The 15666-nt window shown below is 35.7% G+C and overlaps 1 protein-coding gene across 4 annotated transcripts in view; it reads left to right on the top strand.

Moving 5' to 3' along the window:
* Positions 1-15666, top strand: part of LOC101420575 (complement factor H-like) — a 103363-nt gene that overhangs the window by 62276 nt on the left and 25421 nt on the right. For all 4 annotated transcript variants that reach the window (XM_071207627.1, XM_058274905.1, XM_058274904.2 and 1 more), the window contains 3 exons: positions 5364-5537; positions 7918-8112; positions 9297-9473. In XM_071207627.1, coding sequence (XP_071063728.1) covers positions 5364-5537; positions 7918-8112; positions 9297-9473 — 546 coding nt within the window. The remainder of the gene's footprint in view (positions 1-5363; positions 5538-7917; positions 8113-9296; positions 9474-15666) is intronic.

Consider the following 15666-nt stretch of genomic DNA (forward strand, 5'->3'; position numbering starts at 1 on the left):
CAAGGACAAATATCAAGTAAAACCAGCCTCTAAAAGTTAAGTATTCATTTGTACAATATATAGAGTCTTCAGGAAGGATGGCCACTGATGCTGATAAGCATTGATGTGAAACTCTGGGAGACAATCATTTGAAACAAAGAACAGAAAGTTCAAATGATAGAAATAAGTTTGACGTGTCTGAAGACAGACAGAAAGAAGCTCAGTGTGATGTTAGCATAGTAAGAGGAAAAGTGATAGGAAATGAGGTCTGTGAAGTAGGCAGGACCTAAATATTGATTAGAACATGAGGAACCAAGAAAGAATATTAAATTAAATTAAATTAAAATTAAATTAAATTAAATAAAAAAATAATGTTTAGACCAGGAGGAGAAACCAAAGATCATGAGGACATAAAGCTTCAGAGAACTTCAAGAAGTCAATGGTCATCAGTGTCATATATTAGAGTGACTTTCTGTTCAGTTCAACAAGTAATTGAGGAGCCCATAATACATACCAGCCATTGTAATATGTGAAATATAAAGAGTTTTGGGATTTGGGAATAGGAGGGCATTGGTGACTTTCGTAAGATCAGTGCCAGCTCAATGGAGTTGTTAGAAGCCAGATACCAGTGTTAAGAATAAATGGGGGTGGGGGTGGGAAAATGGAGATAGCCATTGTAAAATGGTATTTTGAGGCTTTTGATTATGAAGGGAAGGAATAATGTAGCACATTAGCTGAACTGTGTCAAAGGGTTGAGGGAAGGATATTAAAATTGGAAAAACTTGCATATCCATTTAAGAGAGAGTGGTTGATAACATGAGAAAAGAGGAAAGATGTAAACAATGGAAAAATGGAAGGTCTAAAAATGAGAAGCTAGTCTGAATTTGAAACACCTTATCATCTAAGACTGAAGGAAAGGCATAACTCTAGAATATATGCAGATATTCTTTAGAAGGATTGTTGGAAAGAAATGATGCGAAATAACAATTGGTAGTCTCTATTATTTTCTGTGAAAGCAAGAATTTAATCTGTTGATGAAGGAGCATTTGGTGCGGGTGGCTTGAGGAAAGTGGTGAGATAATGGGGCTAATTTGGGAAATGGATAAGGAAGAAAATTAGGGGCATAAAAATGGATTTCAGGCAATGTTGAATGTACACCAAAAATTTTAAAAATTCCAAAATAAAATATGGCACCAATATAAATGGCTATGTGACTTTTCTATAAAAATATGTAATAAAACATTGTATTTTAAAAACTTTATTGTCGTAAGACACATACAACTCAAAAACTTCCTATTTTAGGCACTGTCAAGCATACAATTCAGTGGTTTAATTACATTTATGATATTGTGCTATCCCACTTTAAACTCACTAAGATGCCTATTTCAAAAAAACAAAAAAGTAAATAACAAGTGTTAGTGAAGATATGGAGAAACATTATTGGTGGGATTATAAAATCGTGTAATCTGTTCAGTGATTTCTTATAAAGTTGAATATATAATTACCAGATGACCTGGCAATCCCCTTCTTAGAATATATCTAAAATAATTGAACAAAGGGGCTCAAACAGATATTTGCACACCAGTGTTTAAAGCAGTTTTATTCACAATAGCCAAAAAATAGAGGCATGGCATATTTTTAATAAACTTTATTAATTATAATGTATTAGGTAAGGGATGTCAAACTGTAGCTCTCAAGTTAAATCAAGGTTATACCCTTTTATTGATTTTTAAAGTTTAAATGAAGCACATCCATGTCTATTTGTTTTCATGTTGTCTATTGTTGTAGTCATACTACAAAATCTGAACTGAGTAGTTGCATCACAAATCTTCTATCTTGCCCTGTACAGAAAAGCTTTTCCAAATGCTAAACAAGGTTATGGAAATACCGTAAGAAAAATGTTTCCCCAAATTTAAGTAGCCTAATAAACCCAAGTTTATTTCTTGTTCACTCTTCATTTCCAATGTATGTCAAAAGGGAACTCTTATCATGATGTTAATTCTAAGATTCTGATTCTAAGACATCAACTATCCATGCATTTCCTTATTATCCCTGCTGCTGTGAAGAAGAGCACAAAGAAGTTCACACGATGGCTTTAAAATATCTTCGCTAAAGTGACACATATTATTTCCACATTCCTTTCTTTGGCCTATGAAAGTAATATGGCCATGCCCCCTTCAAAGAGGCAGGAATATGCAATTTTACCATGTGTCTGGAAGGAAGAGAACCAGAATATGTGTTCCATAGTTTGCATATGTGTTCTGTAGTTTGACAACTACAGAAGTTAAGGAAGTTGAAGATAGTAGAAGAAATACTTGAAGTCATATATCATGAGGTGATTGCCTGATATAGAATATTATGATGTGTGGATGGCATTGGAGGAAGAGTGATTAAGCGTCCAGATATGGTATAATTGTACCAGATAACAAATATGGTGGAGAGCATTATAAGTGGTATACCAGGAAGGATATGAGTATGCCTGATTTGTGTGTGTGTGTAAAAAATAACCTATAATTGCACTATCTTACAATATAACTACTGTTAACATATTGACATATTTCTTTCCAATTTTATTTTTGATGCAGTAGGGCTATATATATTTTCACCTAATAAATATATTTTTTTATTGACTTTGTAATAATATTACATTAAAAATATATATGTGAGGTCCCATTCAACCCCACCCCCCCACCCCGCCTCTCCCCCCCGCCCCCAGCAACACTCATTCCCATCATCATGACACATCCATTGGATTTGGTAAGTACATCTTTGGGCACCTCTGCACCTCATAGTCAATGGTCCACATCATGGCCCATACTCTCCTCCATTCCATCCAGTAGGCCCTGTGAGGATTTACAATGTCCGGTGATTGCCTCTGAAGCACCATCCAGGGCAGCTCCATGTCCCAAAGACACCTCCACCTCTCATCTCTTCCTGCCTTTCCCCATACCCATCAGCCACCATGTCCACTTTTCCCAATCCAATGCCACCTCTTCTATGTGGACATTGGATTGGTTGTGTCCATTGCACCTCTATGTCAAGAGGAGGCTCAGATTCCACATGGATGCTGGATGCAATCCTCCCACTTTCAGTTGTAATCACTCTAGGCTCCATGGTGTGGTGGTTGTCCTTCTTCAACTCCATCTTAGCTGAGTGTGGTAAGTCCAATAAATCAGATTGTAGGTGCTGGAGTCTGTTGAGGCTCAGGACCTGGCTATCACATTGTCAGTCCAGAGATTCAAATCCCCTAAATATATCTTAAACCCCAACATTAACTGCACCTCCAGCACATTAGCGTGAAAGTCTTATGAAGGAAGATCCCATCTGAGTCCAGATTCATCACACATAAACACCATTTCCAAAGAGGGGCCATCTGACCTGGTAGTTAACCCCATCGGCCATGACCATAACTCCCATGGGTCTCTTTAGCCCTCAAAGGAATCAATATCTGGGGGTTGCATCTGCTTTATCTGTCTCTCTGACTCTGCTCAGTTGTGCATGAGGGCAATCCTTCTGCCAGCCTCCAGACTCTTTTTTAGAAACTCGTAGCCATATAAACTCATTTCTCCTTTCCATTTCCCCCTTACTTTAGGTCAAACAGCATTTTAAAGTCATGTTATTTTATGTAGACAGGGATATTCTGCTGATCCGCATTGAACCTTCCATTTAAGGTCATTTTCCAGTTGCATCATCAGTTGGTAGTTGATAGTGGTCCCTCGGTGCCAGGGAGGCTCATCCCCGGGTGTCATGTCCCACGCTGGGGGGAAGGCATTGCATTTACATGGTGAGTTTGGCTTCGAGATTGGCCACATTTGAGTAACATGAAGGCTGACAGGAGGAAATTCCCAGGCACAATGTTGCTCTAGGCCTTGTTCTTATTTTAGGCTTATCAGCTCACAAGCATAGTCATTAGCATCAGGGGCTCACTGTTGAACCCTCACTCCCTCCTGGTCCCCGCCGCTGTACCTGGGAGACTGTCGCTGCTCCCCTAGGGACCACGACAGGGCACCACTGGCCAGGAACCCAGTACCCCCCCTGCTGTGGTTTTTAATTGTTGCCACTATGAGTATATCCAAACATTACCATGCACCCTGGACATATGTTCTGTACAGCTCCTTGTCAGCCATATATCACCTGTCATTGGCATCCCATACCAGTATCCCTCCATTGCCATTGTTGAAGAAACACTCTGTGATCCAGAACTCCCCGAAATTTGAAGCCCAATATAATGTCATGGTCCCTTACTAGGGAATGGCATATAGCGATGGGTTTAAAGGATAGATAAAGAACTTGGATAAAGTTAGATAAAGAACTTAGATAAAGAATGTTGACTTGAAAAAATTCTACATCCTATCTTTTTCTTTTTTTTTTTCCCCTAATTATTCAGCTTCTCTTCACAGGAGTCCTAGACCACAGCAATGCATATATATAATATACAGCACTCCCATACATCCACCACAAAACCTTTTTCCTTCCACAGCGATAATCTTACACCCTATTCACATCATATTTACTTAACGTGATGTACAGAGTCTGAGACATTAGCTTTCTAACAAGGTGACATCTGTGCTTACATTATGGTGCATACTTTAGGATACACAGGTCTTTACATTCTTAGTTATCCCATGTTTTACATTATGGTTTACATTATCAGTCTGTCATCTCCTATATGTTATGGTGTAATATTACATGTTTTATATCCATCCTTGTGTACTCTCAAGAAACTCCTCTCTTACCCCCCATTTACCTTGGTTCCACACATTTAACGTCCATTTTCCCTTCCACCTTGGTGCCCACAGTGACAGCCAACCTCTGTTTCCTGAGGAGCCACTTCCAGAGATAGATGGAATAGTGTTCAGGGCCTAACTTGCTCAACTGCCCCAATGCCCTGGGAGCCACCCTTTCTCTCGAGGGATACAGTTCCCTCTATTTGATGGCATTAGTCCTCCCCAGGATGTGGGTCCACCCCCACTCTCACTACTTGGGTTTCTACCCCATGGTGTCACCCACTCTGGCAGAATGAGCATTTAGACATTCCCCAGGAGCCCTTCCTGCATCAGACCCTCCCCTAATAAATATTTTAATAGACGGGATGATTTAAAAAAAAAAAGAGTTTGACATTTTATCTAGTAAACATTACTAGACAGATTTACTGAGCACTGACATTAAAAATAAAATAAGAGTCCTCACTTCGGCAGCAAATATACTAAAATTGGAACAATACAGAGAATAATAGGATGGTCGCTGAGGAGGCACTGATATTTATGTCAGTAGTTGCTGTGCTAGGGACAAATAAATAACATGCACTTCTTTATTTTCATGTACTTGATTATTTTAAATGGGTAGTGATTTCTTCATTATCCGTACATCCTATTTCTTTTCAGAAGTAACATGTGAGCCTCCTTATATTGCCAATGGCTTCTACACACCTAAAAGGATTAAACACAGAAGTGAAGATAAAATCACCTACTCTTGTAAAGAAGGATATTATACTCCATTCCAGGGAAATACAGCAAAATGTACTGGTAGTGGCTGGATACCAGTTCCAAGATGTAGTTGTAAGTTCCATTCATGTATTTACCTACTTTTTTATTCTGTAACTTTCCCTTAAATGCCAAATATGTTTATTGTTGTATATGTAAAATAGAACCTTTGTAGTCATTCTCTTCTTTTCCAAGTAGGCAATTCTAAGTAGGCTCAAAATCAACGTTTATAAACTGAACACTCTTAATTGTTTTGATACCAAATAAATATATGTGTGTGCATGAATATATACTACTTTAAATGATACAATTCTCCAAATATCTGAATTAAGCCATTGGGTAAGAATAGTACCATCTAACACATAGCATATTAATTATTTATTGCTATGTAACAAGGTTTTCCAGAACAAAGTGACTTAAAACAACAAACCATTATGATCTCACAGTTTCTATGGATCAGGCACCTCAGAGTGTTTTGCTGCATGTCCAGAGTCAAGCTCTCCTCATGTGGTTACAGTCAGAATATTGGCCAAACCTGCAGTCATCCCCTGGTTTGATTGGTCTTCACTCTGTTTTCTGCCCTGGTCTATTACTCATTGCTATCATCAAATAGTTTAATGGTTTAGAGGGAAAGCAGAACAAATTCACAACTGGAATGCTACAGGGGATGAGAGTGAATTTGCAATGGACAGATTCATGCATCAAAAGGAATACTATGTAGTAGGCTTTTCCAATTAGATGAAGGTTAACAGTGATACTGATAAGATCCTAGCCTTGGATCAAAGGAATCAACTGCACTAATACAGACTAGTTAGCGACAGCTATGAATTAGTCAATATTTAATCAATTTGTAGACCGGTTTGAGTCAACAATGTGATGGAATCACCATAACTTCTAAAAAAAAAAAACACACAACCTTCATTGAGAGAAGTGTGGGAAATGAAAGAAGGCTGTTCTTAGTCGTGCAGATCTCAATGCTGATAGATAACTGTTGTAACATTATATTTACTTCATCATATCACCTTAAAAAGAGATAAGATAAAGGTAGACTTATATGCTCATATGAGAGAGAATAGTGAAGAAGCACAGGGCTGTGAAAAAAATGATATTTCATTATGTCTCTGGTGGAAAAAAACTAGCAGATCACATATAAGAAATGAGATGAAGATGAGCATTTTAGTCTGTAGCATATTGTAAGCTATAAAAAAAGAGCAAAAAATTTATTCACTATGAAAGAAATGGACTGTAGGCCAAGATTCTATCACTGGAGAAGGTGACATTTACAAATCGTGGATAGAGACAGACATTTAGAATAAACAAGAATTCAAAAAGTATCATCCTATAACACATTGGAAGAAATTAAGTGAAAAAGTTTGTAATGAAACAAAAAAGAAAGTAGATCAGTGAGCACACGATAGGAAGTTGAAGATGATAAGGAATTGATGCTGGACATTGGATATGTGTGTGCTAGATTTTGTTTTATCTTGTTACATGAGATTTTTTGGAATAGGAGAATCATAATTCAGATAAAAAACTAATACTAGTCACAATTTAAAATAATGAACTATTTCTAAACATTCCAAGAAAAGTGCAAAAGAGTTGAACTAATAAGCTATAAACCTGTCATTATACAATAAAACTCCTAAATATACCAGTCAAAACTGTTCCAAGTAATTTAATAAAATACAATTACATGGTACCTCATTTAAATAATAAATATGGTTTAGGAAGCACTAAAAAGCATTTCATTCTCCAACTAAAATTAGAAGTAAATAAGTTTACCATAATCATAATTTTTTGGATATTAAGAAATATTCTTAGTCCACTTTTCCTGCTTAAAAAATTAGTAAAGGGAAACTCACCTGGATGAACATGTGTGAGAGATAAACGAGAGTTTTTTCTATGTGATGTAACTGAAGGAAAATTTTTTCTGTTTCTCTATACCTAAATTGGCTCCAAAAAAAAGAAAAATTAACTAATGAAACTTATTAAAATACAACATACACTATATCCCCTAAATATGAGTTAATCTTGAAGGAAAATGAAGCTCTTTGAATTCTTCTGAGGATAAAAAAGAAAGAAGAGAAAAATCAGGTTACTAAGGGTGAAATCCGCACCTGCATCCTTCAGCCAGGATGCCGAATTATCACACAGGGCAAGGGATACCTGTACTGAAGGATACATTAATTAGGTCTGTGCAGGTTTCTTCTTAGAGAGTCTTCATGCAAGTTTATACCTCATGTGACCCAGATGATATAATTTCATTTTCATTAGCAATGATTTCCTCAATACATCAGGGATCTGAATACTCTGTGTTGCCTTGTCCTACAGTCAGTAATGCAAGGAAAGCAATTATGGTAAAAATAGACTATATTTCATTGAAGAAAACTCAATATCCAATTGAATGTTTTTTAAGATAAAATATTTATACTGTTTTGTATTTTTTTATTCCAAGTGAAGCCTTGTGATTTTCCAAATATAAAACATGGATATCTATATGCAGAATTTTATTATAGATCACACTTCCCAGCACCTATAGGAAAATCTTTCTATTACTACTGTAATGATAATTTTGTGACTCCTACGGAACATAGCGGTGGTTACATGAAATGCACACAAGGAGGATGGTCACCAGCAGTACCATGCCTAAGTAAGTCAATGTCTTTAAAATTATACATGTATACATCTTTCAGTGATAGCAAGAAAAAAGCACAGCATGATTCCAACCAAGAATTGTCCTGGGAAGCAGATGTGGCTCAAGTGATAGGACCTCGGCCTCCCAAGTTGGAGGACCCAGGTGCAATCCCTGGGGCCTCCTGGTGAAAAAGAAGAAGTGAACCCATTCCTGCATGGCAAACCAGTTTATGCCCAGTGAGGCAGTGCCCATGCAAGTGAGTCGCTTAGCAAGATGATGATACAACAAAAGGGAGAGGAAGGGGAGAGTCAAGGTGAAGCACAGCAGAGACCAGGGACTGAGGTGGTGCAATTGACAGAGATCCTCTCTCCATATCAGAGGTCCCCAGGATCAAATTCCAGTGATTCCTAGAGGAGAAAGATGAGAAGACAAAAGGAGAATTAGATACAGAAGATCACACAGTGAATGGACACAGAGAGCAAAAACAGCAGGGTGGGGGAAGAGGAGAGGGAGGAAAAAAAAAAAAGAATTATCCAAAAAACAGGGCCATGGAAAGAGTGATGCTGGCCAAAAGGACCAAAGTGGATCTGTTCTTTTTAAGGTGCTGTTCAAGACTTGCAAATGAGAGTAAAGATGGGATTATTATAAGGGTAAAGCTTAAGCTACATTTTAACATATTTTAATTTAAAAAGCCAAAGATAATAATAATGAGTATTGACTGTTCTTTTTTTTAAACAAGCCTTAGGTCAAAGCTGGAATTTTCCCTTAATGTGTATATCATTTGTAGATGCCTATGCATTTTCATTTAATCGTTATAAATGGAATTGTTTGATAATTTTTATGGGAGAATTTGTATATAAGTTTACAAAATAATCATGCAGAAAATACAGAGTTCCCATAAATATCCTTAACCCACAGTTTTCATATTATTAACACTTTGTCTAGTGTGGTAGCTTTGTTACAACTGATGAACGAATCTTATTATTATAGTACCATTCTCCACAGTCCATAGCTTACATCAGGTTTCACTCTTAGTATTGTATAGTCCTGCAGTTTTGTTTAAAAAATTAAAAAATAGAACACATATTCAACCTAAAATTTCCACTTTATGTTTATTATTATTATGCATTTTTATAATTTATTTTTTTCAGCATAACCATGTTTGCTATTGTTCCATTTATTTTTCTTACGGTTCATAGGACAGTGCTATTTCTATTCTGTGGAAAATGGACATTCTTCAAATAGACGAAACACATATGTAGACGGTCAATCTGTAAACATTGTGTGCAAACCTGGCTACAGTCTTCCAAATGATGAGAGCAAAATTACATGTACGGAGCAGGGCTGGTCCCCTCCTCCCAGGTGCATCCGTGTCAGTAAGTAAACTGGTCTGAGATCTCAAGATGTTTATGCTTTTATAAGACTCATATATATTTACTGTAGCAACATGCATAGATTAACTTCTACCTGTCTTGCCAGTTGAACATATTTAGTTTTTCCAAGTGCATGAATGTATATACAATCTCTTGACAAATACAGGTAAAGAACTCCTTGTATCTGTAGGTTTTTGTCAAGAAAACCATAAAAGAAATTTGAAAACAATATTTGTTGGCTAAGTCATATGAAATATCTACACTAAGATCACTTAATCAGTATATCATAATGGATATACTAACCTACATTCATAATAACAGTCAATTGTTGCTCTTCATCCTTATTAACGATTAGTGATATTACATTTTAGTATTTATACTTTCAGTGGTTGTAAATTATCATAGCATTATACTTTCAATTTGAATTCATTTTTATTAATCGGGCTAAGCATATACTCATGTTTTTTGATTATTATATTTTCTAATCTATGAAATGCATATTGATGGTTTTCTTAATTATATTATTGCACACTTCTGCACTGAGTGTTTGGAGTGTTTCAAACAAGATTCAGTGATTTACAAAACATGTATTATTGACTGGTTATTACATGAATATAATTTGAGTATATATTCCCGAACCAAAAATGTGTACTTCCCCATGATGATATCTCAAGGGTTGTAGTTACTCTGAAATATACTTAGGGTAGAGTATGCCAAAGATCTTCCCAGAGGTGCCCTGGTTTAGCACAGAGGCTGTCAATCCTAGATGTCTAAGCCCACCATGATGCTCCAATATTGACAATGTTTATAGTTTGACAAGGATTCTTTACCTTGAATATTGCCCTTCATCACAAATATGTGGTCTATGACAGGGCCAGGCAGTAAATAAATTGTTATGGAAAAGGCCAGATATTAAATATACATGGCTTTTTGTTTCATATAATATAGAACAGGGGACAGTTTATAAGACTCACTCATCCATGGTGTAAGAAAGAGGTAGAAAGTGTTAATTCAAACTTAAGCACCTGAGAAGAAATATCTATCTATGACACCCACAGGAATTGGTTATGAGTATTATTTATGGTGTCAACTTTGGTATTGTTCCTTCCTCTATATTTGAAAATGCATTCCAGTGTCTGGGTTTACAGAATCCATAAGAATTAGAAAAATTTTCAGAAGTAGCAAAGAATTTTATTTAATTTTCTATATTAAATCCCATGCCTTTTCCCTGTCTTCCACACAAAATCTCAACAATTTATCCAAAAGTGATCCATTTGTAAATTCATGAATAATAAACTTTAGCCCTCATTCATACGGTCATGTAAGACATTCTCTCGGTCTTTTCTCTCCACACTCTAATCAGTTTACTAAGTAGGCATTTCATTTGCTCAATCAAGTTTCAATCAATCCACTACTTTTATGGGTGATAAGGTAGAAATTTTGTATATTGTATATAATGCTTCTTCTTACCCCATTGTTGCACTGTACCTGTAGTAAAATAGACTCTCCTTGATCAAATGGTACATAGTTGGGAGAAACAAACTGCAGTATTTCTTCTCTATGCCTCAAATACTCTTAGAGATATTTGCTTCAGTTGCTCAATAAGAAAATTAAGATTCAATACATGTAGTATATATCCTAGTCAAGATCTTTGGGGGTCTCCATGGCAATTGGGAAGGAAGTTAAGAAAATCCACTTGTGAGCAGTGGGCTGCCCCTGTCCTATTGGTATGTGGCCCATAGTTTCTTTTAGGGTCTTTTTGAAGAGAGGCTATTAACATCCCCTGATGTGTTAAGCAGTTGCTCCAAAAACAAAACAAGCAATCAAATGTTGTGCCTCCTGCTTTGATTTTGGTGCTCACTGTGCCTGGGAATCAGCACAGGACTTTTCTGAGTAAGCATAATGACTTGAACATGCAGATGGCTTTCTAAATTCCCTTGTGTATTAGTCTGCCAAAAGGGGTGCCAATGTAAAATACCAGAAATCTGTTGGTTTTTATAAAGGGTATTTATTTGGGGTAAAAACTCACAGTAACAAGGCCATAAAAAGTCCAACTCAAGGCACCGTAAGAGGTGCTTTCTCACCAAAGTCAGTTGTCACCTGTTGAAGCAAGATGGCCGCCTATCTCCGGTTGATTTCTGCCTTCCCCTCCTGCTCTTCTTTTCTTCTTGAGCTGAATGGGCCCAGCCTCTTGAGGCTTCATGCGTAAGTAAGTGATATGGTACTCCTCTCTCTTCTGGAATAAAGGCCTGTTTCTTCCCAGGCCTCCTACATCAGTCTAGTTTGTCTGCTCTCTTCCCAATCTCAGCTGTAAAATATCAGGCAGATTGGCTTATCTTTCCCAGAGGCCTAGGCTATTTGAGCTGTCTTCTTTCTGTCACACAGCAGGATAAAAAATGACAGAGCTCTCCCTTCCTGTGTCCTGTGATTGTTCTTTTATATCAGAGCTAGCAAGGAGGCAGGGACCACTCTGATTTAAGCCCTCTGACAGTCAAATCAGAAGCCCTAATGTTAACAGGTAATCTAGTCAAGGACACCACAGCTGCATTTAATGCAATCTATTCTCAAGAGGAAGGGATTAGTTTACAAACATATTCTTTTTTTTTTTTTTATTATTCATAAAATAATCTCAAAGTGGAACACATGGTATATGAGGCACTTTTGAATGCATTAATTCCCAAAAGTACTCTCTTCCTAAGTTTTCTTTCCAGAATTTCAGCATTCTACTCTAAGACTTAACTGTAATCTTTGAACCTAGATAGCTGGAAATTGTCCAGTTCCCTTCTAAGAATGGGTTGTTCGATATACCCTTTCCAGTACCATCATCCATTTATTCCTTGTTGATTGAGTTTTGTGTCTTTAAATGCATCAGTTCAGCTAGCTGGTGACTGTATCTACATACACAGTCACAGCAGTCATTTATTATCTTTTTAATAGCTGTAAAAACATAGTAATATCTTCTCTTTCATTGTTGATATTGGCTATTCATGTTCTCTTCATTTTACTGATCAGTCTCTATAAAGGCTTACAATTTTATTAACTGTCTAAAAGAACCAGCTTTAGGTTTCATGGATTTTCTCTAATTTTTTCTCTTTCTACCTTTTTATATTCTACTCTCTTATTCCTCCCTTCTGTTTTCTTACTTTTAGTCTAATATCCTCTATATTTTCTAATGCTTAAAGTCGAATCTGAAATTATTAATTTGAAGCATTTATTCTTTTATAATATAGGTGCTAAGTGTGAGAAATTTCTTCTACAGCAGTTAGTGGCATCCCAGAAATTTTAATATGATGTCTATTTCTATTCTTTCTGATAAATATACTTTATGATCTATTTTAACTCTTTTCCCTTAGCCTTATTTTAGAAATGTTTTTTTTTTCAGTTTCCAAATATTTGTGGCTTTTAAAGAGATATATATTATTATTGATTTCTAATTAACTCTACTCTGGTCAAAGATTATATGGTGTATGTCATGAATCTTTTTAATTGTATTTATTGAGCCTTGTTTTAAATTACAGAATATAGTCTATATTGTTAAATGTTTCAAATGCATTTTAAATCTACATTCTTCAGTTGTTTTTAGATGGAATGCTTTATAATATGAACTCCAACAATTTGGCAGATTATATTATTCAATACAGTATATTTCATTGCTATTTTGCTTATTTTTCTATCAATAATTGAGAGAGATTCATTTGAAATATTTTGCTATAAGTGTAGCTTTGTCTAATTCTCTGTTCAGTTAATCAGTGTTTGCTTTGAATACTTTAGAGTTCTGTTGCCATATGCATAAATATGTAGAATACGTAAGTCCCCTGGCTAAAGTGACTTCTTTATTATTATAAAAGGCCCTCACTTATCTTGTTTATACTATCTTCACTGAAATCTACTTTGTGTGATATTCATAGAGCCACACAATGTTTATTTTGTTATATCACCCATTCTTTCACTTTTTTTTTTTTAAGATTTATTTTTTATTTATTTCTCTCCCCTTCCCCCCATTGTCTGCTCTCTGTGCCCATTAGCTGTGTGTTCTGCGTCTGCTTGCATTATCTGGTGGCACTGGGAAACCGCATTTCTTTTCTGTTGCGTCAACTCTCTGTGTGTCTGGCGCCAGTGCTGGGTATGCTGAGCTTTTTTCACATGGGGTGGCTCTCCTTGCAGGGCACGCTTCTTGCGTGTGGGGCACCACTACTCGGGGACTCCCTGCGTGGCACGGCACTCCTTGTGTGCTGCAGCACAGCGAGTTTGCCAGCTCTATACGGGTCAGGAGGCCCTTAGGATCAAATCCTGGACCCTCCATATGGTAGACAGATGCTGAATCAATTGAACCATGCCCGCTTTCCCTTTCACTTTTGATCCATTGTTTTTTTTTATATTTAAAGTGCATTTATCTTTCTCAGTCTGAATATTTCTGCCTTTTAGCATTCTTGACTAGAATATTTATGTTTAATGTGATTATTTTATAGTAATGTTTAAGGCAGTAACTTTGCTATTTATATTATACTTTTTCTCATCTCTTTTTTTGTCTTCTTTTCCGCACTTATTTTCTTTAGTTTATTTTTAAACATCTGAAAATTGACAGAACTTTATATTCTACAAGCAATAATTCCCATTTCTTTCTTCCCCTTCTTTCGTGGTAAATTCTAATCTACTTTCTGTTTTTATGGATTTGCTAACTCTGCATTTTCATTTAAGTTAAACTCACAGTATATTTCAGAATTTCTTTCTTTCTTATGTCCAGAAATATGGCACTGTATATATTTAATGTATTTTGGTTATTTATTCATTTCCTAGTGGACACCTAGACAGGTTCCACATTTGGGCTACTGTCAATAAAGCAGCTATGAACATGGTTGTATAAATATCTGTTTGAGTCCCTGTTTTCAGTTGCTTTGGGTATAAAACTATGAGTGGAATTAACAGGTCATATGCTAACTCTGCCTTTAAACTTTTGAGGAACCACTATTGATTTTCACTATGGTTTCAGCAATTTGCATTCCCACCCACAAGGCATGAGGGTTGATTTCTGTGTATTTCTTTCAATACTTGGTATTGCTTTGTGTGTTTTTTTCTGTTTTCTTTTCTTTTTTTTTTAATAATAGTCATCTTTGTGAGTAGAAAGTGATATCTATTTGGGGCCTAATTGGCATTTCATTAATGGCTAATGACATTGAAAATCTTTGAGTGTTCTCATCGGTCATTTGTATATTCTCCTTGGAAAAAATATTTATTAAGTCCCTTTTTCACTTTTTAAGTTTTTTTGCCTTTTTGTTATTGAGTTATAGGATTTTTTTATGTATTCTGGATAGTAAATCCTTATCAGAAACCTGACTTACAACTATTTTCTCATATTCTATACTTAGCCTTTTCACTTTCTTGTGTCTGTCTTTTGATGCACAGAAGTTTTTAATTTGATGAAGATGAATTAATTTCTTTTTTCTTTAACTCATCCTTTGGCATCATATCTAAATATCCATTGATCCATTTTTTGTATATGGTGTCTGGTCAAGGTCCAAGTTCATTCTTTTGCATATAGGTGTTTTGTTTTGTCCCCAACAATTGACCCTTATATACTACCAGGAGAAAAGCTAAAAGTGGTAACATGGAACTGCACATGGGAGTAAATCACATGTAAAGCACTAATATGGGTGATACTGCATATACAAGACTTTTGAAACTATAAATACAAATATACTAGAGAGAATGAAAAAGAATAGCAGCTGTGTACGGCAGGGGACACATAGAGAGACTGAGAGATGATGAGGTTTCTTTGTTTTTTATTATTATTATTATTATTATTGGAATAATGAAAGTGCTCTAAGATTGTTTGATATGTTGAACAAACAAATATGGGATTACACCAAATACCACTGATTGTACTTTGGAAAGATTTATGCTTTATTAATATATATCAATAAAATTGATGTGCTAAAAAAACAATTGACTTTTGTAGATATGAGGGTTTACAGGCATAGCTCAGTTTTTATACTTCACTTTATTGTGCTTTGTAGATTTTGCATTGTTTGCTAATTAAAAGTTTGCGACACCTGTGTCTGGCAAGTTTTTTAGTGCCATTTTAGAGGACAGAATGTTCAGATTATGTTTAGTATTTTTAAACAATATTAAGTTATTTACCGTGTTTTTTAGACATATTCTATTGTACATTTAATAGGCTAAAATGTAAAGTGTTAAG

Source organism: Dasypus novemcinctus, chromosome 13, assembly GCF_030445035.2.
Source record: "Dasypus novemcinctus isolate mDasNov1 chromosome 13, mDasNov1.1.hap2, whole genome shotgun sequence".
In the NCBI taxonomy this organism is placed as follows: domain Eukaryota; kingdom Metazoa; phylum Chordata; class Mammalia; order Cingulata; family Dasypodidae; genus Dasypus; species Dasypus novemcinctus.